This window comes from Natrix helvetica, assembly GCF_964273705.1.
Source record: "Natrix helvetica genome assembly, chromosome: Z".
Classification (NCBI taxonomy): Eukaryota; Metazoa; Chordata; class Lepidosauria; order Squamata; family Natricidae; genus Natrix; species Natrix helvetica.
In genome coordinates this window covers 67,160,298-67,184,044 of record NC_138554.1, presented here as the reverse complement: position 1 = coordinate 67,184,044, position 23,747 = coordinate 67,160,298, and the positions used below count along the sequence as shown (strand labels likewise).

General features: G+C 39.1%; 1 protein-coding gene across 1 annotated transcript in view; it reads left to right on the top strand.

The window, feature by feature from the left end:
* Positions 1-23,747, top strand: part of CNTNAP2 (contactin associated protein 2) — a 1,236,760-nt gene that overhangs the window by 624,478 nt on the left and 588,535 nt on the right. The window contains exons 5-6 of the mRNA XM_081971635.1: positions 15,299-15,508; positions 19,336-19,520. Of these exons, the coding sequence (XP_081827761.1) occupies positions 15,299-15,508; positions 19,336-19,520 (395 nt within the window). The remainder of the gene's footprint in view (positions 1-15,298; positions 15,509-19,335; positions 19,521-23,747) is intronic.

Below are 23,747 nucleotides of genomic sequence, written 5' to 3'. Positions count from 1 at the left end.
AACGCACCTGATAGACCACAGGGAGCCAGTGTAGCTCACGCAGGAGAGGTGTTATATGGGAGTATCTGGTACTCCCCATAATCACCCGCGCGGCCGCTTTCTGGACCAGCTGTAGTCTTTGGGTGCATCTCAAGGGAAGCCCCATGTAGAGAGCATTGCAGTAGTCCAGGCGGGACGTCACCAGCGCATGAGTGACTGTGCGAAGGGCATCCCGGTCCAATAGGGGGCGCAATTGGCGCACCAGGCGAACCTGGTGGAACGCCCCCCTTGCCACGGCTGCCACATGGTCATCCATAGACAGCCGGGCATCCAGGAGGACGCCCAAATTGCGCGCCCGTTCCACAGGGGGCAGTTGCTCGCCCCCTATCAGTTGTAATGTTCATTTTCTCCGGACATCAAGGTGGCCTTCCTGCTGAATTCTAATGTATTGGTCAGTCACACAATTCAAGGCCCTTGAACAACTCACGCCATCTGAAGACAAGTTTTAATTTTTATTTTATTTTATTGTGTGTGTGTGTGTGTGTGTGTGTGTGTGTGTGTGTGTGTACATATATAATATGATTTCAGGGAGGGGCTGGATGCTGCCTCCACCCTAGGAGAAGAGGCGTCTCAAGTAAGGACCAATGCCCTTTCTCCCTAGTGGTGGAGGCAGCATCCAGGCTGGGACATACCAAAGCTGTTGCCGTCCCAGGGAGGGTTTAAAATTGTTTCTTTGAATTTTCTGCCCTCACCACTGATTGTAGCACCCTGCGGCCAAATGCCGCATCTGCTGATGCAAGAGTCCATTTTGTAGTTCTTGATAAAGGCCGATGGCATGGCCCATGTACCTGCCCTGCATATTTCCTGTAGGGAGGCCTGAGCCGCCCATGCCGCTGAAGTAGACCCACTCCTTGTAGAATGCGCGGTAATCTTACCCAGCACCTGTGAAGATTGGGATTGGTATACCAATGAAATACATGCCCTCAACCACCTGCCTATGGTAGGTGATCTAACTTTGCTACCTAAGGAAGCCAGCTGGAATGACACAAAGAGAAAGTCAGATTTATGAACTGCAGTCGTGCATTTCAAATAAATTTTGAGAGCCCTCCTTACATCCAAGGTATGCCACTTATGTTCCAATGGGTGAACAGGATGTGGACAGAAATTTGGTACTACAATTTCCTGCATTCGGTGGAAGCAGGAACACACCTTGGGAACGAAGGAAGGGTCCAGACTTAAGACCACCTTATCTTGATGGAAAATGTATAAGTCCTGTCTGGCTGAAAGTGCCTGCAACTCTGAAATCCTTCGAGTGCAAGTAATGGCCACCAGAAATGAAACCTTTAGTGTCAAGAATCTGAGAGAAATCTCCCTGAAAGGTTCAAATGGAGTTCTAGTTAATGCATCCAGTACCTTAGTCAAATCCCATGATGGGTACCTGTGTACTGAAGGAGGTTTAAGATTGGATGTCCCTTTAAGAAAGTGGCGCATCGTAGGCAGCTGAGACAGGGAAGGGGAACCCCCGCATGTCAAGACAGATGATATAGCTGGCACCTGCCTCCGGATGGTATTGGGTGCTAACCCTTTGTCCAAACCATCCTGCAGAAAGTCAAGAAGCTGAGGTATTGTGACCTTGGTAGGATCCAATGTCTTACCGGAACACCAGGAACAGAAAGATTTCCAGGTGGCATCATAAATTCTGTCGGTGGAAGGTCGCCTAGAGGCCTGAATCATCTTGATGACCCTGGAAGAGAAATTGTCCCCCCAGGACGCTCCGCTCAAAGGCCAGGCGGTCAATTGGAACCACTGAGGGTCCGGGTGCTGCATTGACCCCTGACGGAGGGAGATCCTGTCCCGAGGGATCCTCCAGGGTCTGTCCACTGAAAGTGTTTGTAGGTCAGCAAACCAAGTCCTGCGTGGCCAGTGCGGGGCAACCAACATGACCTTGGCCTTCTCCACAAGTATCTTCTGAATTACTCTGGGAAGAAGAGGCAATGGTGGAAAAGCGTATAGAAGGCCAGGTTCTCCCTCTTCTGATTCAGAGGAGTCATCTTGTTCTTCCTGGTCAGATGCCACCTGTCCTGTAGAGGGCGCCATTGGAGCAGGAAGTGATGGCATTGTTGTTGTTGTTGTTGTTGTTGTTATTATTATTATTATTATTATTATTATTATTATTATTATTAATTAGACTTGTTAGCCGCTCCCTCTCCACGAAGGGACTCGGGGCGGCATACAATAAATAAATCACATGTTACACACTTAGATATTACACGGAGGAGGTATAAAAATCACACAACAATTGTTACAATACATACAACAATAATAATAATAAGATTAAAAATTAAAATACCCCAATTTAAAATTTAAAGTTTAAAATTGCCAGGAGGATTAGAGATAGAACTATAGTTGAGCCAGGCCGGCTAGTTGGAAAAGGTGGGTCTTGAGTTTTGTACGGAAGGAGCGGAGGTCGGTAGTGATCCTAATGTCGGGGGGGAGGTCATTCCAGAGGGCTGGGCCCATCACAGAGAAGGCCCTGCCCCTGGGCGCCCCCCTTTGGCACTGCTTAGTGTATGGCACCCGGAGGAGTCCCTCTCTGTGAGAGTGGATTGGTCGTAGGGATGTATGGGGCAGGATGCGATCCCGCAAGTAGCTAGGTCCTGTGCCATGGAGCGCTTTAAAGATGGTGATCAACACCTTGAAACGCACCTGATAGACCACAGGGAGCCAGTGTAGCTCACGCAGGAGAGGTGTTATATGGGAGTATCTGGTACTCCCCATAATCACCCGCGCGGCCGCTTTCTGGACCAGCTGTAGTCTTTGGGTGCATCTCAAGGGAAGCCCCATGTAGAGAGCATTGCAGTAGTCCAGGCGGGACGTCACCAGCGCATGAGTGACTGTGCGAAGGGCATCCCGGTCCAATAGGGGGCGCAATTGGCGCACCAGGCGAACCTGGTGGAACGCCCCCCTTGCCACGGCTGCCACATGGTCATCCATAGACAGCCGGGCATCCAGGAGGACGCCCAAATTGCGCGCCCGTTCCACAGGGGGCAGTTGCTCGCCCCCTATCAGTTGTAATGTTCATTTTCTCCGGACATCAAGGTGGCCTTCCTGCTGAATTCTAATGTATTGGTCAGTCACACAATTCAAGGCCCTTGAACAACTCACGCCATCTGAAGACAAGTTTTAATTTTTATTTTATTTTATTGTGTGTGTGTGTGTGTGTGTGTGTGTGTGTGTGTGTACATATATAATATGATTTCAGGGAGGGGCTGGATGCTGCCTCCACCCTAGGAGAAGAGGCGTCTCAAGTAAGGACCAATGCCCTTTCTCCCTAGTGGTGGAGGCAGCATCCAGGCTGGGACATACCAAAGCTGTTGCCGTCCCAGGGAGGGTTTAAAATTGTTTCTTTGAATTTTCTGCCCTCACCACTGATTGTAGCACCCTGCGGCCAAATGCCGCATCTGCTGATGCAAGAGTCCATTTTGTAGTTCTTGATAAAGGCCGATGGCATGGCCCATGTACCTGCCCTGCATATTTCCTGTAGGGAGGCCTGAGCCGCCCATGCCGCTGAAGTAGACCCACTCCTTGTAGAATGCGCGGTAATCTTACCCAGCACCTGTGAAGATTGGGATTGGTATACCAATGAAATACATGCCCTCAACCACCTGCCTATGGTAGGTGATCTAACTTTGCTACCTAAGGAAGCCAGCTGGAATGACACAAAGAGAAAGTCAGATTTATGAACTGCAGTCGTGCATTTCAAATAAATTTTGAGAGCCCTCCTTACATCCAAGGTATGCCACTTATGTTCCAATGGGTGAACAGGATGTGGACAGAAATTTGGTACTACAATTTCCTGCATTCGGTGGAAGCAGGAACACACCTTGGGAACGAAGGAAGGGTCCAGACTTAAGACCACCTTATCTTGATGGAAAATGTATAAGTCCTGTCTGGCTGAAAGTGCCTGCAACTCTGAAATCCTTCGAGTGCAAGTAATGGCCACCAGAAATGAAACCTTTAGTGTCAAGAATCTGAGAGAAATCTCCCTGAAAGGTTCAAATGGAGTTCTAGTTAATGCATCCAGTACCTTAGTCAAATCCCATGATGGGTACCTGTGTACTGAAGGAGGTTTAAGATTGGATGTCCCTTTAAGAAAGTGGCGCATCGTAGGCAGCTGAGACAGGGAAGGGGAACCCCCGCATGTCAAGACAGATGATATAGCTGGCACCTGCCTCCGGATGGTATTGGGTGCTAACCCTTTGTCCAAACCATCCTGCAGAAAGTCAAGAAGCTGAGGTATTGTGACCTTGGTAGGATCCAATGTCTTACCGGAACACCAGGAACAGAAAGATTTCCAGGTGGCATCATAAATTCTGTCGGTGGAAGGTCGCCTAGAGGCCTGAATCATCTTGATGACCCTGGAAGAGAAATTGTCCCCCCAGGACGCTCCGCTCAAAGGCCAGGCGGTCAATTGGAACCACTGAGGGTCCGGGTGCTGCATTGACCCCTGACGGAGGGAGATCCTGTCCCGAGGGATCCTCCAGGGTCTGTCCACTGAAAGTGTTTGTAGGTCAGCAAACCAAGTCCTGCGTGGCCAGTGCGGGGCAACCAACATGACCTTGGCCTTCTCCACAAGTATCTTCTGAATTACTCTGGGAAGAAGAGGCAATGGTGGAAAAGCGTATAGAAGGCCAGGTTCTCCCTCTTCTGATTCAGAGGAGTCATCTTGTTCTTCCTGGTCAGATGCCACCTGTCCTGTAGAGGGCGCCATTGGAGCAGGAAGTGATGGCATTGTTGTTGTTGTTGTTGTTGTTGTTGTTGTTGTTATTATTATTATTATTATTATTATTATTATTATTATTATTATTATTATTATTAATTAGACTTGTTAGCCGCTCCCTCTCCACGAAGGGACTCGGGGCGGCATACAATAAATAAATCACATGTTACACACTTAGATATTACACGGAGGAGGTATAAAAATCACACAACAATTGTTACAATACATACAACAATAATAATAATAAGATTAAAAATTAAAATACCCCAATTTAAAATTTAAAGTTTAAAATTGCCAGGAGGATTAGAGATAGAACTATAGTTGAGCCAGGCCGGCTAGTTGGAAAAGGTGGGTCTTGAGTTTTGTACGGAAGGAGCGGAGGTCGGTAGTGATCCTAATGTCGGGGGGGAGGTCATTCCAGAGGGCTGGGCCCATCACAGAGAAGGCCCTGCTCCTGGGCGCCCCCCTTTGGCACTGCTTAGTGTATGGCACCCGGAGGAGTCCCTCTCTGTGAGAGCGGATTGGTCGTAGGGATGTATGGGGCAGGATGCGATCCCGCAAGTAGCTAGGTCCTGTGCCATGGAGCGCTTTAAAGATGGTGATCAACACCTTGAAACGCACCTGATAGACCACAGGGAGCCAGTGTAGCTCACGCAGGAGAGGTGTTATATGGGAGTATCTGGTACTCCCCATAATCACCCGCGCGGCCGCATTCTGGACCAGCTGTAGTCTTTGGGTGCATCTCAAGGGAAGCCCCATGTAGAGAGCATTGCAGTAGTCCAGGCGGGACGTCACCAGCGCATGAGTGACTGTGCGAAGGGCATCCCGGTCCAATAGGGGGCGCAATTGGCACACCAGGCGAACCTGGTGGAACGCCCCCCTCGCCACGGCTGCCACATGGTCATCCATAGACAGCCGGGCATCCAGGAGGACGCCCAAATTGCGCGCCCGCTCCATGGGGGCCAGTTGCTCGCCCCCATGGCCAGTGATGGGATCCACTGGTTGAACTGGAGGGCCGGAAGCCACAGCCACTCCGTCTTGGAGGGGTTGAGCTTGAGTCTGTTGTCACCCATCCAGACCCGTACGGCTTCCAAGCACCGGGACATCATTTCGACGGCCTCGTTGGGGTGGTTGCTGGAACAGTGACCTGTTTTTTTGTGCCAGGGCATCCCTTTGCTGCAACCCTGCTGTGATGCCCTGTGAAATGGCACTGGCAATAATGTCTTGAAAGCTGGGTAAATACACAGGATGTGCCTGTCCCATAATTGCTGATGGAAGCATGTTATCCCTAACTGGCATAGGGGCTTGGGGCCCCTGGGGTAGACCCCAGATATTTGAGACATCAATGGGGTATATTGGATTAGCAGCAGGCTCTCTATTTTGCCTGCCTCCTGGGGAGAGCATCAGTGAGAGTTGGTTCTGAGCTGGAGGTGTTTGCTCAGATGACAGAGTAGAAGAAGAAGCCTTTTTACTGGCTGCCTTCTTGTGAATTCTCTCTAAGGCTTTGTCCTTTTGTTTCTCATAACGTGAACTGGGCTTGGAAACCTTTTTAGATTTTTTCTCCTTAACTGAGGTTTGTGCTGACTTTTTGCTAGCCCTGGTTGCCTCCCTGCCATCAGAAGTAGAGGGCTGGGGGGGGGAGGAATGAGTAACTGAAGCTCCTTCTGATGTGTTGAATATTTGAGCCTCCCCTGGCAACTCAGGAGCCGGTATGGTGATTTCTGCACTAAATGCAGCCTCCATGTTGCCAGCTGACAGCAACTGTCAGGCGTTCAAAATGGCGATTGAAGCGCACGCTAAGCAGTAAAGTAAAATTCGCCCTGTGGCTCAGTCATGCTAGCGGCACTCCAAAACACTTTTTACATTTTTATTTTTACTCGCAAAAACTCCCTCTGGTTTGCTCCGCGGCAGCTTTTTATATTTATATAGTCATGGGCTGCCGCGGGTCACCTCTCAACTGTTTTTTTTAGTAAACAATTTTATTGGTTTTAAAACAGTTACGGGGGAAAGGTAAAAAGGTACATAGAAAATTTTGGTAGCTCCCATGTTAGTAGTAGAAATCCCTCCAAATCTCACACTTTTACAATTTTAAAAATAACATATAAAAGATAAGCATAAACAGAATTCTTACTTTATATCAACCATTTGTTCAATCATCTCTTTCTTTGTCACTTTCTAGTATATCAACAATTACAATAATATTTCAGATACATTTATTTTTGTGACCTGAGCCTTTTTGATATTGCTCTCTCCTCTCTGTCCCCAGGTGGAGCCATACCCCCCCCCTTCCCCATGTCTTGTACATTGCTGCCTTTTTCCCCACCTCCGCTATCTTCGTCCTCTGGGAGAGAAAAATATTTTTTTAATAAAGGCTTCGGCCTCATCCACTGTCTTAATTCTAATTTGGCTTCCCTCCCAGAAAATCAGCATTCCTTCTGGCAATAACCATCTAAACCAAATTCCTCTATTGTATAGTTTCTTTGATAAGGAGGAATACTTCCTCCTTTTTTCTCTTATCTTTTTCAGAATTTGCTTTAGAATGGTAATTTCTTTATCTTGGTACTTTAAAGGTCCCTCCCTTTGGGCCCCTAGCACCTCATCTCTCGTGGTCCTCCTGAGAAATTTAACATGTACCTGTCTTGGATAGGTTCTGGCATATGCTGGCATATGCTGAATTAATTCTATAAACCAGGTCCATATCCCACCACAACTGTTCTTTGCTTCTCTTAAGGTATTCTGCTAAAATTGTGCTCATAATGTCTTTAAGATCTTCATTTTCTGTCTCTGGTAGGTTCTGGAACCTGAGAAAAAAGACATTCTTTCAAATTCTATTTTGGCCATAAAATTTTCCAGTTGTAAATTTTCCTTTCGGACCTCCTTAACCTTTTCCCCCATCCCAGCTGCCCCCTCCTCCAGCACCACAATTCTTTGTCTATTTTCTGTTATGTTATGTTGTACCCCTCTGAGTTCATCTTTGAGATCTGCCACTTCCTTCCTCAGTTTGTTTTGACCTCTCATAATTTCCTGAAACATTTGATTGACAGATAATTCTTTTGAGCTCTTTCCAGCCGCTTCTTTTTGTAGCAATGAAGTAATTTTCGGCTGTTGGGTACTTGGACTGGAAGTTGCTGAAGTGGGTGCCGATAGTGACTTCCCCGTTGGTGGTTTTTTATGTCCCATTGTCTAAGTTCAGAGATGGTAAATCTTTTACAAAGAAAATGGCGTCAGTGGAGCGCGCAGCCGGGCCGGTCCAAGGTAGCAGGCAAATCCAAAAGTAAAAAGTTAATTCTCCTTCACTGTTCCAAGACACAGAGGTACACCAGAAAGAAAAAAATCAAATAATCAAAATCCAGAAAGTCCACGTAACAGAAGAGGTCCAGGGCACCCTCAGGGGAGGTATTAAAAGACACCAGTTGGTGTCAAAAGGCGGACTCGTTTTATAAGTACAAAAACAAGAACGGAGGGGAGTCATCTTGACTCCTCCTTTTCGCAGGGAGAAGAGCAAAAGTTTCGATTTTTAAAAAGCAAGCACTCTTGCAACTGCAATTTAAGTCTTTCTCAGATAGTTAATTCAAGTGGCAAGTCAGCCTTTGTTTTCTCTCCATTCCAATGTAGAGAGATATAGTTTAAATGCCGCTTTGTCCGAGGGGGGTTAAAGAAAAAAACACCCCCCTCTAATCTTCGGTTTTAAATAGATTGAACAAGAATTTACAATAGTCTGCTGCTTATCCATTACTGATAATTGAAGAGATTAGGAAGGATCCTCCACGACCAACATTTCAGCCACACTTCCTTTGATTGACTTGTTCCTCCTGGAACACATTCGGCAAAGGGGCAAGCATACCCCCCCTTCTGCTCCCCGGCTCCTGGGGCGAAGCTGGAAAACCCCCCACCAGCTGCCACCGAGTCTGGGGGGCTCCAACAAGCCACCCTATGGCAGGGGACCCCTCCAAGGCCCCCTGTGCTCCTGAACGGAGCCCACCGAGAAGACAAGCGGCAGACGAAACGTCCGTCGCCTACAGGGACCGGAAGTCGATTCCCACCTCTCAACTATTTGACAGGAGCGGTGGAGCATGTTCCCAGCAGGGAGCCAAATAGTTTCTTTGTTTGAAGATAAGCGTTTAAATAGGGAAGGCGAAGCTGACAGCCAGCGCACTGCTACAAACTGCGGGAAGCTGATTAAAGCTGTTTGAGTCGCTTTTGCCCAAGTGATAGCCTACATACGCTGATAGGGTTTTGAGGCTCAGACCTCTCCAAATTCACTGTCTCCCGAGGGACTTTGATGCTGGGGTCACTTTCTGGCACTCCCTATTGCTCACAACACCTTAATTGAACCTCCAACTCTTTTCAATCCACATCCAACTTTATTAATAGACTGGAGAAAATGATGAAGCAGCCGCCCTCATCGAGGGACTGAGTCTAAAGCTGGGTCTACCTAGCAGGGGCGTGGTTAAGCAACGTTATCAGACCCAGTTCTCGCGATGAGTGGATGAAGGTTAACTCAGCCTGGATGCTGCCTCCATCACTAGGGAGAAGAAGAGCAGAGTATTTAAATAACAAAAAGTTGAAAGTATCCAGCATTGTACCAGATACAGCCAGGAGAATGGGGGTGAACGAAGACAGAAACGTATGTGTTTCTCATCTTAAAAGCATCTTAAAGGCTCTTTAAAACTTACTTTGCATGATTTTCACTATTCAGTTTTAAAGTAAGAATTGTGCTATGCTCCAATTTGTTTCCTTTCTCCTTTTCAGGTGTTAAAATTAGTTTTAGAGAGGGAAGAGTTTGAAGATTTCTGTAAGTACCACAAGAGAGAAAATAATTTATATATTCTCAGAATTTATAGAAATCATAGCACTGTAATTTTCATTTGTCGTTTCATTTAGAGAATAAAACTAAAGAATTGGAGCTTCTTGACAAATGAGAACAAGAAGAGCTGCTAATACTAGAAACTAGTAAAAGTGATGCTGTAAGAGGTGGGTTGCAGATGCTAAAGCAGGTTGTAGCTGGGATCAAATTTTCATTTTTTTTAAATTTAGGGAGTTTTGGGAGAGGGTAAGCTGTTTCTATAAGAGCGTGTACAATAATGGCTTATTTTTAATAAAACAGTTTTCGTTAACATTATTTTAAGAAATAATAGTGCTATTACACACCTGCAAAATTTATCAAGTTGCTCTTCTACCTTTACTCCTTCCACCTTCCAAGTGTCCCTTGAGTAGATTAAGAATTGAAAAAGATAAATAGGTGATGCCGTATCATCAGTTTCTGATATGTTTAACTCGGGGGGATAACTGGCTAGAAGGATAAACTAGCAGAGTCATTTAAAAGATCATATCTGCAATGTTATCAGTCAGGTTATTACATATGCTGGAGTATTTGATTTATGAATGCTCACAATATCCCATTTTCTCTGGAAGTTTATGGTTCCCATGTTAAAAAACATATGGTATAAAATTGAAGAATGCTGGAATAATAAGTTTTTAAAACTCATCACCATCAGCATAATGTTAGCTGAGATAAATATTATCTTTCAAGAATGTTTATACCATATTCCTTCTGCAGATAAAAATAATCCTCCTTTTTAACATACTACTATTTATCTAAACAATTTAGTATTTTAAGACTTTTGGGTAATATTAGTTTAACAATTAACATTAATTATCATTAAAGTTATCAACATTAATATAACATAATATTTAACTCATTCTGTATTTAATTTTCAGAATATTTCAGAACATATTCTATTCAGCTCTTATATTTGAAAAGTAAGAATCAAAATTAAATGCCTTCAACAGTAAGAAATAATTCATAATAGAGCCCCACAAGATTAAAGACTTCACTGCTTTCTTTTAATATGGATTGTCTTGCTGATGTAATCAGTCTGAATGTTTTTTAACTACTTAATATTTTAAATTAGCACCAATTGTATTGAGATAATATTATGAACTGGATTTCAATTAAAAGTTCCATTCAAATATTTTCTTTTTTGTGGTTAGTAAGGATCTCACTATCTAGAGCAACCATAGATGGAGTCCATAGGTTCTGAGTTCCTTATAAGCAAATCTACAAAATATAATTACTAAATTATATATGATTGTATTATATATGGATATATTATGCATATGTTTACCATATCATTCAGTAGTAATTGGAGTAGAACAATGTATTAGAAGATGTTGTTGTTGTTGTTGTTGTTGTTGTTGTTTGATTGCCAGAATTGCCATTAACATTAACATTAGGTAATTCATTGGTTTTGAAGACAGGGTTCCAGAAAATGATCTAAATTTGTCACCTATACATTCTACTTTGTCAGAAAATATGATTATCTTAAGGCAATGATGGTTAACCTTTTTGTCCTTGAGTGCCAATAGTGTGCAGATGCACCCGGCAGCATGCACTTGTGTGCCCACACCCATAATGCAATTAGTGTGTGATATCCCACCATGCATGCACGTGTGAGCCCCCTGCAACACCCCCCATTCCTCCTGTGCACGATCCCCTGTGCCCCGTTTTGGCCCTAGAAGGCCTGCCTGAAGCCTCCTAGGACCAAAAATGGGCCGCGGGGGGGGGCGCTGTGCCACTTCACACTCCTCCCTACAAATGAGCATGTGAACCCCCTCCCCGTGCATGTGCATAAGTCTCCTACATGCGCAGCAGAGACTTGAAAATCAGCTGGATGGGAGGAGGCTTGCATGCATGCATGGTGCTGCTGAGCTGGGCAACAGCTCAAGTGCCCGCAGAGAAGGGTCCGTGTGCCATCTGGGGCACATGTGCCATAGGTTTGCCATCACAGTCTTTGGGTAAACAAGCATGAATAGAGATGTACCAAAGTAGCAATCAATACATAGAGATCAGGGACAGGTCAGTGCCAATCTACCCATTTGTCAAAGAAATGTAGAAGCAAAATTCACACAAAGCTGTGGTTTCCTGAATTGAAGGGGACTTTTTTCTTCTCTCTTTAAAAAAGCATTATTTCAAAGTGAGAAATAGTTGCAATGGTAGTGGTTTCTTCTTACTGTCTTCTTCTTCGGTGTTTAAGAAATTGCATTTGATGTATTAGTAGCTCTGTTCTCTACTTCATAGAATTAAAAAGAATTAGCACACAATTTTTATGAACAAAAGCTTCTGTGTAGAAGCTAGTTACCTGGTAACAGCAATTTTCAGAAACAGCAGCTTGAATAATGGTGGTTTAATCATGAAAAATCTCAAGGTGTTACTGAAAATGAAGGTTCTTATCATATTATTCAATTGAAGGTTCTTATATTATTCAACCTATACATATAGCCTATAACACTTTTGATAGAAATCATTTTCTAGCTACCATTCCCTTTGATAATAATTCAAGTAATTTTAAACTTTTAAAAGTGAAAGAGCAGCTGTTACATCCTAAATTGTGAAATAGTTAAACTTTGACTGCAGGATGCCTACAGTTGCTTTTTTGTCTAAATTCTAAAACGGCTGGTGGGCCAAATGGTTTTATTTTTGTGGTTAAGCATATATTTTCAATGTGCTTTTGGACAATCTCCCTTGAGGGCTTCTTAATTCAAAGTAACCTGACGATTGTGAACGAATTCCTATCAACTTCAATTGACTTTAGATCAGCCCCTGAATTTTAAAATAGCCCCTGGAGGACTCAAAGAGAATAGTTTACTAAAGGGGTGTCATAATGAGAAAACCAGCAGGAGAGAAAACATGTTGAAAGGTTAAGTCTAAAGAACATATTTATTAGAAGTTTATTATATGGCATTAAATGGCATTACATGTTGTTTATATCATTAATATAAAGATACTATGAATTTTGCAACAATTTTACAGTGTTGTTCTGCTAAGCCACAATAGATTTGTTGGCTTTCAGCCTAGCATGCTCTAGGAACCTATTAGCATTAGTTTGTAAATCTTTAGGACATGTGTGAAGTCCAATATAGGTTATACAACAAGCTGTGGTTAAAACAAAACAGATTTTAGTGTGCTGTACGAACACAGTTAGTTAGTATATTTGAAGAGGTATATATGAAAAAGACGAGTCTCACCTACAGAAATACGCAAAAATGAAGTGTTACCTCTCTTAGGGTAACTACTACAAATAGATTCTTTTTTATTCCACATTAGATATTCTTCAATTTAAAAGAAGGATTAATTATGTTCCATGATTCTGACTTTAGAAGCAAAAGCATAGATTTAACTGGAGGCTTTGTTGAATCTGCAAGATGGTAACCTTTTCTCAGGAATTTATTGCTTTTTTAAAAGCATTCAATGAGCATTGTGCCATTAATTATTTTGTGAGATAAATCTAAGTAGTCCCTTGGGCCTTACTTTAGTTTATCTGCATAAGTTACAAGTAGAAAATTTAAGTGTTATATTGATTTATTAACTAATTTCTTTTCTTAATGTATGATGTGAAATAGTGTAGGCAGTCTTTTCAAGGTAAGGGTTATTTTGTATTGCAAGGCATTTTGTTATTTTGTTTGTTGTAAAACAAATTGCAATCCGTAAACCTCATTATGTCCTTGGAGTATAAAGCAACAGATGGATATATTTATGTATTTGTGTTGCTTATATAAGATAAGATTACCATATGTCCAATACAACCTGACAATTTTGTTTTTAGAATAAGAACACTGAGTTTGCCTGGAGATCTAATCATAACTAAATAATAAAGCTGCTCTCTTCCTTCCCCACATTTACAATCAAGCTTTCCTTTCTTCTTCCTTCTCCTTCAGCTTTAAAAGGATCCAAATCTTATCTCTTTTCCCACTCTTCTCAAGAATTCATGTTTCTTCCAAAAGCCCTTCTTGCTTTTGTTCTGACAGTTAATGATAATGATGCAGGAAGATCATAGTTGGAATTACAAATGTGGGTTTGAATAATGTTGTTGTGAATAGACATATGGGAATGTTGGTATATCTTTAAATTACTTTAAGCCATTATTCTCTTGCAGCAAATAGTATCTTCCAGAATGACTGGATGGAGAATGAAATGAGGACTGAATGATTTGTAAACAGTCATTAGGTTTGTAATGGGAGAAGGGGATGGCAGAGTATGGTGTTCTAGAAGATAGACCATATGTCAGAAAAGATACACTTCCAAGGTTCCATACAATGACATACTTTAATTGAAGGGACATGGAATATATGTCTTCTGTTAGACAATGTGGGATGAGTAGAAACACCTGGAGAGAGGTATTCCCATGCCGAGCAGGGTTTTATAACTGACAAACAGTGTCTTGAATACAACACAAAAGCAGCTGATTTTGTTTGGTCCTTCAGATTTGCTTTGCTTCTTCTAGAGTTGGGACAGTTAATACTGAAAATTCATTGCTCTATCAATGTTTAATAATATTTACAATTTAACTTCTTACAAGCTTATATTTAATAATGGTTGCAATGTGACCTTAATATTTTACAACAACTTGGTCTTCTACCATTTCCTAAATTTGTGAATATGATTACCAATATGCAGACTTGATAGTGAAATTTAATTCTGTATATGATTAACCAAAAGTCAAATTAACTTTTCATTTATTAAAGTGTCAGATTTGCAGATTTGTTTTATTTTTACTGGAAATTTATTCTGGAATTGCAATTAAATTATTTTAAATTTAGTCCATTGACAGTATCAGCTCTACCAATATTTCACCTTCCTTTCTTTTAAAAAATGATGAAGACAAAAAAAAAAGAATTTTTGTTGCCAAATTTTAGGGCCTGGTTAAGACCATAAAAGCTTATGCTGAGGAATCTTTGTGGTTACCTTTATTGGTCTTAAATTATAGAAGTAGTTTGTTTTATAATAATCAGCCAAGCATTCTGGAAGTGATTGGGGACAAATCCAAAAAATCTCATGTTTAATACTGCCATGTTTGTGTGTGTGTGTGTGTGTGTGTGTGTGTGTGTGTGTTTGTGTTTGTGTATACGTACATACTGTGTGTGTATATATGTCAATTACATTCAAGCATACTTCAGCTATTGCAACAGCAAAGAACATTTTAAAATGTATAATCCTGATTTGGTGTCTTCAGATAATTACTTTTGATTATCTCCATATAGTGACCATTTGTAATTATGTTTTTCAGTTGGCTTTGGAATTCCAATTTCTTTCTGAAAGTTTTCTTTATAATTTCCATTGCCCATTTTAGGTTGATGGCAAGGCCCAGTTTCTATCATATTTTGTAGTCATTGAATGGTCAACCAAGAGTATCTTTTGGCAAAACTTCAGATTAATAATAAAGAAAAAAATGTCATGAGAAGTTGAAATAAATGTCTCTCTTCATTAACTCATTAGCAGAGGAAAAGGCTCATACATTCAACAATATATTAAGTCAATATTCTATATTATACTATGTTAATAAAAATAATCAGGAGAGATTATTTTATAACTTCATAAACTGATGTACAGTTTTCCATGTGCCGTTTGAATATGTAAGAACCAGATCACACATTCCTTAAATATCTGCTTGCCTGTCTTGATATAAATACATAACATTTTGTTTTAATTAGCCTAAGCACTACATAACTATTCAGCAATAATTTTATTTTTCTCTTTAGGGGCTGATGTTATCAATTTTGATGGCCATGCTGTATTACCATACAGATTTGGACACAAGAAGAAAACACTGAAAACACTGAAAGATGTCATCGCTTTGAAATTTAAAACAATTGAAAGTGAAGGTGTACTATTCCATGGAGAAGGCCAACAAGGAGATTATATCACCCTAGAATTGAAAAAAGCCAAACTGGTTCTTAACTTAAATTTAGGTATGGCTTAAAAAACAAGAAAATTTCTATGTCTTAGCACTAGATTTATAACTCTAAATGTATCCCTTACCTTTTCTAAAAGAAAGAAAAGAAAACTGAAAGTTTCTAGGTAGAATACAAACCTCTTAAAAAGCTAGAATGATTTGATAGATTTATTTTAGGAACATTTTATCTAGAAAATGGAATCAAGTGTTTCTTTTTAGTTCAAGCCCAGAGACAAAAATATCAGACTCATGATGGTAATTTTTCAGTATATTGATCTAAATTAGATAACCTACTCCATTTCTGGGCTTTCCTTATGTCATTAAGTAGTTTTAAGTTCAGATCCTTTGGTATCAGTCTAGGAATGTTAAAGGTCCTATGGCAGGATGTGGCAGAAATGCAGAGTTAGCAAATTCACAGGGATTTTATTATTCTGCCCATCTTTTATTTTTGGCATCATTTGTATAACACAATCAATCAATAAGAAAACTTTGGCAATGTTACATATTATAGGAAAAAAGACTTCCATGGGTACTATGTGATGGGAATGGAATGCTTGAAACTGTCTCTACCCTAACTGATGTGGAATTTTCTAGGTTTAATCTGAGATATCTAAGAATCAGATTATTCACATGAACAAGTAAGCATATATTTCAGGAATTTGTGAATTGAAATATTCCTGAAATATATGCTTACTTATTTGGATGTAAAGCCTAAGTGATTAAATTATTATTTTTTATATTTAACAGTGCAAACCCCATCAGTTTTCCTATTTTGCATCATTATATTTTACTGCCTTTAGCTAGTTTTTCTTAACTGGCTTCTAGTACTAACTGTAAAAACATTCAGAGATGACCTTGGAGGAGATATGAAAGAATGATTAAGAAGCAGAAAAGATTGTATATCCTAGAAACTGAAGGAAACATAAACAAAATCAAAATAACCCACCATGATTTTGTTTAGTGTAACATGGGGCAAAGATAAACTTTGACAGGCTTTCAAGATTCTGAGGCAATGCCTTGCAATAATAGAAAAGCATTTCTTAATCTGGTTTACCTTAAAGGGCTGACAAGGACAAAGCTGGATGGTTTATAATATCTTGAGACAGTGGAACTCAATAAAGTAAGGCAGAGGAAACCAGTCTGTTCTGCAACTTTTCTTTGTATGTTTTCCTTATCATAAAAATATTACCCACATAACTGCTTAATAACAAAACGTGCAGACTCTCAGATAAGAACAACAGACAACTAAACATCTCTAGACACATTGATGACCAACAGATCTGTGGCAAGCTTGGTCCAACAGAATATGGAAAGGTCAAAGTTTGTCCATCAGACAGCTTCTCCATATGAAGAAATTGCAGGATACAGCTCATCTTGCAGGTTTGGGTTTCATAGAGGAATTGAATTGTCAACCATAGCTGAGCCTTGACCCTAGGTTATACTATCTCGTTTTCTAATCACCTTTGGAATAACAATTATTTTAGAGTTAAGTCTTCCGAAGTGGCTCTTCAAATTTCAAACAGGGCTTTTCCCCAGCTCCGTTTAAGGAAGTTGTAGCTATACCTAGACCCCAATTTTTGCATGCAGAGCATATGTTTTGCTTTACTGAGTTACATTTTATTTATGCTTTCAATCAATTAATATAGGCATTCTTCTAACTTGCATATAATTGGACAGCATTCATAATTAAAACAAAATCAAACATTCAATATAATTTATCTATTAAAACAGTTAAAATTAAACAATAAAAAACAATTTTGTTTTTTACCACTGTTCCCATTAAAAAAAACCTTATATGCTATACCTGGCTTATTTTTTATTTGATCATAAATGCTATTAAACACTTTATACCAGGTTTTTACCATACTTTTAAAATCTTAAACAAAAATAACAACAATTTTACTAACTGCAAGCAAATATTTATTATGCTCAGTGTTATATTACTACAAATCAGTAGATATATATATATATATATAAACTATATTTGAATTCCAAAATGAATCAATCCACTCAGACTAGATTTGTGCCCAAGGTAAAATGAAATATATGTCAACCAACATAAGCTAATCGGGAGACTTCATGAGTAAATAAAGAAGTGATGCCCTGCAGAAAAAGCAGATTCCAACCTTGGTTGATTTATTTTTTTAAAAAACCCATGATCTATCTTTTTTTCATAAAGAATGTAGACAGAGAAAGAAGGAAAAATCAAGTTATATAGACACTTAAAAGAGGAAATGGTTCATCAGAGGCTTTTTAGTCACAGCATTTGGAGACATCATATGCTTAAAATAAATAGATATAAATAGAGTATAACTCTAAGGAACTACAAAATTGTTTGCTTATAAATTCAGTTGGTGATTATGGTAATTCAGCAGTTGAGAATAGAGTTCTGGGAACAAGAATAAGGTACAACACCTATTTAGAATAAGAGGGGATAAAAGAAAGAACAATCAAAAGCTCCCCTATACTAAAACAATTTACAGGGAAAAGCACAAGAGGGTGGTTTTTTGTTTGTTTGTTTGTTTTTGGAAGGAACAAATCTGAAAGTTCTTATCAAGCTTCTTGGTTACCACCTATAAAGCTGTTGGCATGCAGAAGGAAGACTATCAACAAAATTGATTTCATTTACCTTGAACATATGGATTGTTGGAACTCCAGCTTTTCTCTGAAGTATTTTTAGAATATCCTGGAGGATTGCCAATAAATATCTGTGAGATTGTAAATCAACAAACCCTAGCTTTGCATGCAAAAATGCAGATTCTCATTATCAAAGAGCACAGATTATAAACCTAAAAAGATGGAAGTGTCTTTATCTGTTTGATCAACAGCTGCATCCCAGTTGAAATTCTTTCATTCATTTAGGACACAAATTCCTATCCTTAAGAAAAACTGAGGATGGGGTGGGTGGGTGGAAGTCATTTGCTAATCCTTACTGCACAAAGAAGGGAGGATTATAGAAACTAGGGCAAAGTTATTCTAAGGTTCATAATAAACCTTAGAAGTAATAAATGATGGGCAGAGAATTAGAGGTATTATGGATCTGCCTTAGTAAAACTAGGAGAATAGTTGCTAATCAGGATCTCAGTAATAAAGTAATGTAATGTATTGTATTGCACTGCATTACATTGCATTATATTACATTACAATACAATAAATAATATAATATAACAATACCATTTCTGGAATTAAAATCATTTTGGCTAAAAACCAGATAAATTAATTTTTAAAATCACCACAGTTATTACAACAAAAAAATCTTAGCTCAGGCTATGGAGGGTTTTTTTATCCTTACTATGAAAAACCTCAAAGTATTCTCACAGTGATGGTGCCCATGTGAATACTGAACTTTTCAGGAAGACTTGCAGTAACTATATGGTGTGCCTCAATAAGAAGTAGTATTGACAACTTTATCATTTTAAATTTTTCAAGGCATGGAAAGTAGAAGAAATAGCCTAAAATATGTAATAGGATAAAATGAGAATTAAAGGCCAAAGATATCAATCTTAGTTTAACAACTTAATGATTAACCATATTGACTCCTATCTTTTTGCATAATTAATAGCAACACATTTATTATAGAATTTCAGGGATACATAGATACAAGACATTCAAATTGTGTGTGTGTGTGTGTGTTTTTAAAGTATGGTTATTTGATTAAATTTATCATAGCAGACTCTAGCATATGGACAAAAAGTAATACTAAATCAATACAATGAAAAATATTAAACATTAACATTGTATTTATTTTTAGTTCTTGCAAGCAGCCCAGAGTAACTGAGCAGCAAAAAAAAATGTAATAAAAAGTAAAATTAAAATCAGTATTTTTTTCTGTTTTTTCCACAGGTAGCAACCAGTATGGTTCAATCTATGGACACACATCTGTGACCACGGGTAGCCTTTTGGATGATCACCATTGGCATTCTGTTTTAATAGAGCGTCATGGTAGAAACATCAATCTCACCCTTGATAGGCATTTGCAGCAATTTCGGATCAATGGGGAATTTGACTACTTGGATCTGGACTACGAGGTGCACTATCATCCATTTCTATTCAATTTGTGTTCAGTGCTTTCCTATCAGATACAGGATATGCACATTAGCAATTGCATACAAAGGATATTTTCAGAAGTTATGAAATGCATTTAATATTTCAGTGCTGATTTAGATAATAGTCAGTTCTAAGTTGCAAATCAGTTCAAATAAGGTCAAAGCTGTTCTAGTAATAGTTCTAGTAATAGAATACGAGAAAAAACTACCTCAAACAACGACATCTTTAGCAAAGGAGAACATTGAATTGAACATGGTTTAAAATTCTTGTTTTGGAGCTTTTAAGTCTAAAAGGAATTCAAATATGTATAATGTCTTGAGCTATAAAATAAATGTAGGCAACTGTAAATCTGATAATATACAGTACATATTTAACAAGCAATAAATAAAATAAAGATATAATGGAAAGATCTCTATTGGGAAATTTTGTGTTTTAGCAACAAGAAAAAAATGGTTAGCCACTGCCTAACAGGAAAGTTTCCCTGACATTTTTTTTTTAAGCATTAGCTAAACCCAACTTTTCATAACATTTCTGATATCAACGAAGTTTGGCTAGGTACTATAATCTCTTCTGATATTTTTCCTATGAATGTTTAAAACAATAAGAGGACAGAATAGATAAACAAATAGGATTTGATTTACATACTGCAATAATACTAAAAATGCAAAAAAAACACCAATATATTTCCATATTTATATGACAATGATTCATTAGAATATATATATAAATTATCATCTGTCAGTAATGAAAACATAAGAATGTAGAGTTGAAAAGTAGGCAAAAGCAGGTTAAAATATTGTAGGTTTTCAAATACAAATTGGTAAATGTCTTGGCTCATAACATCCCAGATTTAACAATGGTTAAAAAAGAGAAAGTATGACTACTTGATGTGGCACTACCAAGAGATAGTAAAGTAGAATTGTATCACAAAGTATCAACATCTGAAAATCAAATTGAAATATTATGATGTAAACTAGTTCTAGTGGTCCCAATAATTATCAGCACACTGAGTGGGATGCCAAAAATATGTGGATTGATAAATTTTCAATCTATGAATTACAAAAAGCCATATTGCTTAGATCCATATATATACAATGCTGCTCCATTAGGACAATCTCGGTTCTTCACATTGAAGTCAAGTAAAAGATTAATCAGAGTGTGAAGAAGATCGCAAAGTCCAAATTCAGTGGAGGTAGTACATCAAGACAATTAACCTTTGGGCAATTCCAATCATTAGATACAAAGTCAGAATAGTGGACTGGACTCAAGCAAAACTAAAAGCCCTGAATAGGAAGACCAAAGAAGTAATGACAATGAACCACCACAGCTAGTTTTACAGATTATAGATTGGAAGGGACCTTGTAGGTCATCTAGTCCAACCCCCAGCCCAGGCAGGAGACCCTGTACCATTTCTGACAAATGGCAATGCAATCTCTTCTTGAAAGCCTCCAGTGATGAAACTTCCACTACTTCTGAAGGCAAGCTGTTCCATTGGTTGATTGTTCCCACTGTCAGAAAATTTCTCCTTATTTCTTTTCTTGATCACTTTCCATCCATTATTCCTTATCAGGCCTTCAGGTGCCTTGGAAAATAGCTTGATCCCTTCCTCTCTGTGGCAGCCCTTCAAATATTGGAACACTGCTATCATGTCTCACCTGGTCCTTCTCTTCATTAAATTAGCCATGCCCAGTTCCTGTAACCGTTCTTCATATGTTTTAGTCTCTAGGTCCTTAATCATCCTGGTTGCTCTTCTCTGCATTTTTTCTAGAGTTTCAATATCTTTTTTATAATGTGATGACCAAAACTGGATGCAGTATTCTAGGTGTGGTCTTACTATGGCTTTATAAAGTGATTTTAGTTCCTCACTTGATCTTAATTATATTCTCTGTCCCTTATCCATGCAGCGATATCTACTGACCAAGTAGGTGGGTTTGGAACATTGCAAATACCTCAGACAGTTAAAAAAGAAAAAAAGGGCATTGGAAGAACATCTGAAGGATAGTGAAGAAACACTGAAGCTAGTGTACCAGGAGGGCTTATTGAATATTGAAGAGACAAAACTAGCCTACAAGAAAGATCATTTAAAGACCCCCCCCCCAAAAAAAACATGGGAAGGCAATGCATTACATGACCAGCGCATGTGCACACACACACACACACACACACACATGGCAAATCAGTCCTGATGATGGTTAAAAGTAGGAAAGTTTAAGAAAGGAACCAATGGATTCATTCTAGGTGCCCAAATCAAGGCTTAACAACAAATGAATATAAAGCAACATACAAAGAAGAAGGCAACAGAGAGCTGTCCCTGCAAAAAATCTGAAGAAACAATAAACCACCTGATTAGCTGCTGCAAGATCATAGATACTGACTAGAGACAACAACATGATAAAGTAGTAACAATGGTGCATTGAAAGACTTGCAAGAAATATTGTTTGCCTTCAAGCAATATAAAATTGAGAAAGTAATAGAAAATGAAGAAACTAAGCTACTCTAGGTTTTAGAATTTAAACTGAAAAGCATCTGCAAAACCCTACCAAGTGTTGTTGATAAGGAAGACAAAAAATCTGGTCTGGATAGTGAATTTGGCAGAATCTGGAGACAGCATAATAAAAGAACTGAAGAAAATAACAAAATACTAACAACTGCAAATAGAAGTAGAATGACTGGGATCAAAGAAGCCGATGTTTTGGGTACAATCCCAAAACATCTGGAATATCATGTGAATGCAATCAGCATTGACAAAATTGTTATCAGTCAATTGCAAAAGGGAACGTTACTTGGAACATCTTACATTGTGCAACAAATATGTTTAACAGAATCAAACAGCATCTTTCTATTTCACATCCTTGACAGGACTTTATAGATGTATAAAAATGCATAAACCAGTCTAAACAACTAGTTCATTATTTTCCAATCATAATAAAATAATACAGCAATAACATCAATAGTCTGGATGAAGATCATTACAAATACCTGTGCATCCTTCAAACTGACAACATCAAGCACACTAGTATCAAGAAGAAGGTTAGCAGTGAAGGCATCATAAGAGTAAGGATCTTAGGATACAATGAAAAACATACTATCAAGGCAATTAACACCTGTACATTTCCATTCATTAGATATATAATTAGAATTGTAGACGGGACTCAAACAGAACTAGAAGCACTGGATAGAGAGATCAAGGAAAAAATGAATCATGCTCTTCATGAACATAGTAACTTTGACTCACTTATTTACCAAGATCTTTGGTAGATATGTGATATTGCAAAAGTCCAGATATTTGAAGAAGAAAGGAGATTGGAAGAACATTTCGATGATAATGAAAAAGATGCCCTGAATGTAAAACATTGTGAAGGCTTACTGAAATCCAAAGAAACCAAACTAGCCAATAAGAAAGAATAACAGAATAACAGAATTGGAAGGGACACTGACAGTTTTCCAACCCAACCCTATGCTCAAGCAGTAAATCCAAAATGATTCCAGACAATCCCATCTCTTCTTAAAAGCCTCCAGCAATGGAGCACCCACTTCTGCAAGCAAGTTATTCCATTGATTCTCATATTTATTACAATAAATGATCTCATGTTTGTCATGATTAATGTTCTGCCATTAAGCTCTCTTTGATTCTACGTTGGATGTCTCTTTAATAACCTTCCATTTATTACTTCTTGTCCTTCCCTCAGGTTCTTTGGAGAATAGGTTGATCCAATCCTTTATGACAGCCCCTCAAACATTGGAAGACTGCTACCATGTTATCCCCATTCCTTCTTTTGGTTAGACTAGGCAAACTCAGTTCCTGCAACAGTTCATCATACACCTTAGCCTTTTGTCCCCTAATCATCTTTATTGTTCATATCTGCATTCTTTCTAAAGTCACAACATCTTTTTTGTATCATGGAGTCCAAAACTAGACACAGTATTCCAAGAGTGGTCTTATCAGTGCAGTACAAAGTGATACTATTACTTCATGTGATCTTGATACTATCCTTCTGTTGTTGCAATTTAGGATTACATTCACTTTTTGGCAGTTGCAACTACTGAGCAATTATCCTCTTAATTGCTATACCATCCAAGGTACACAGATTTCGTTAGGGTCTTTGCAATTTCTTTTAGTAGTTTGGAATACAAATTCATTAGGCATTGGACACTTAAAGTCATTCAATATAATTAGTAATCCTTAGCTAACTGTGTATCACAATTCA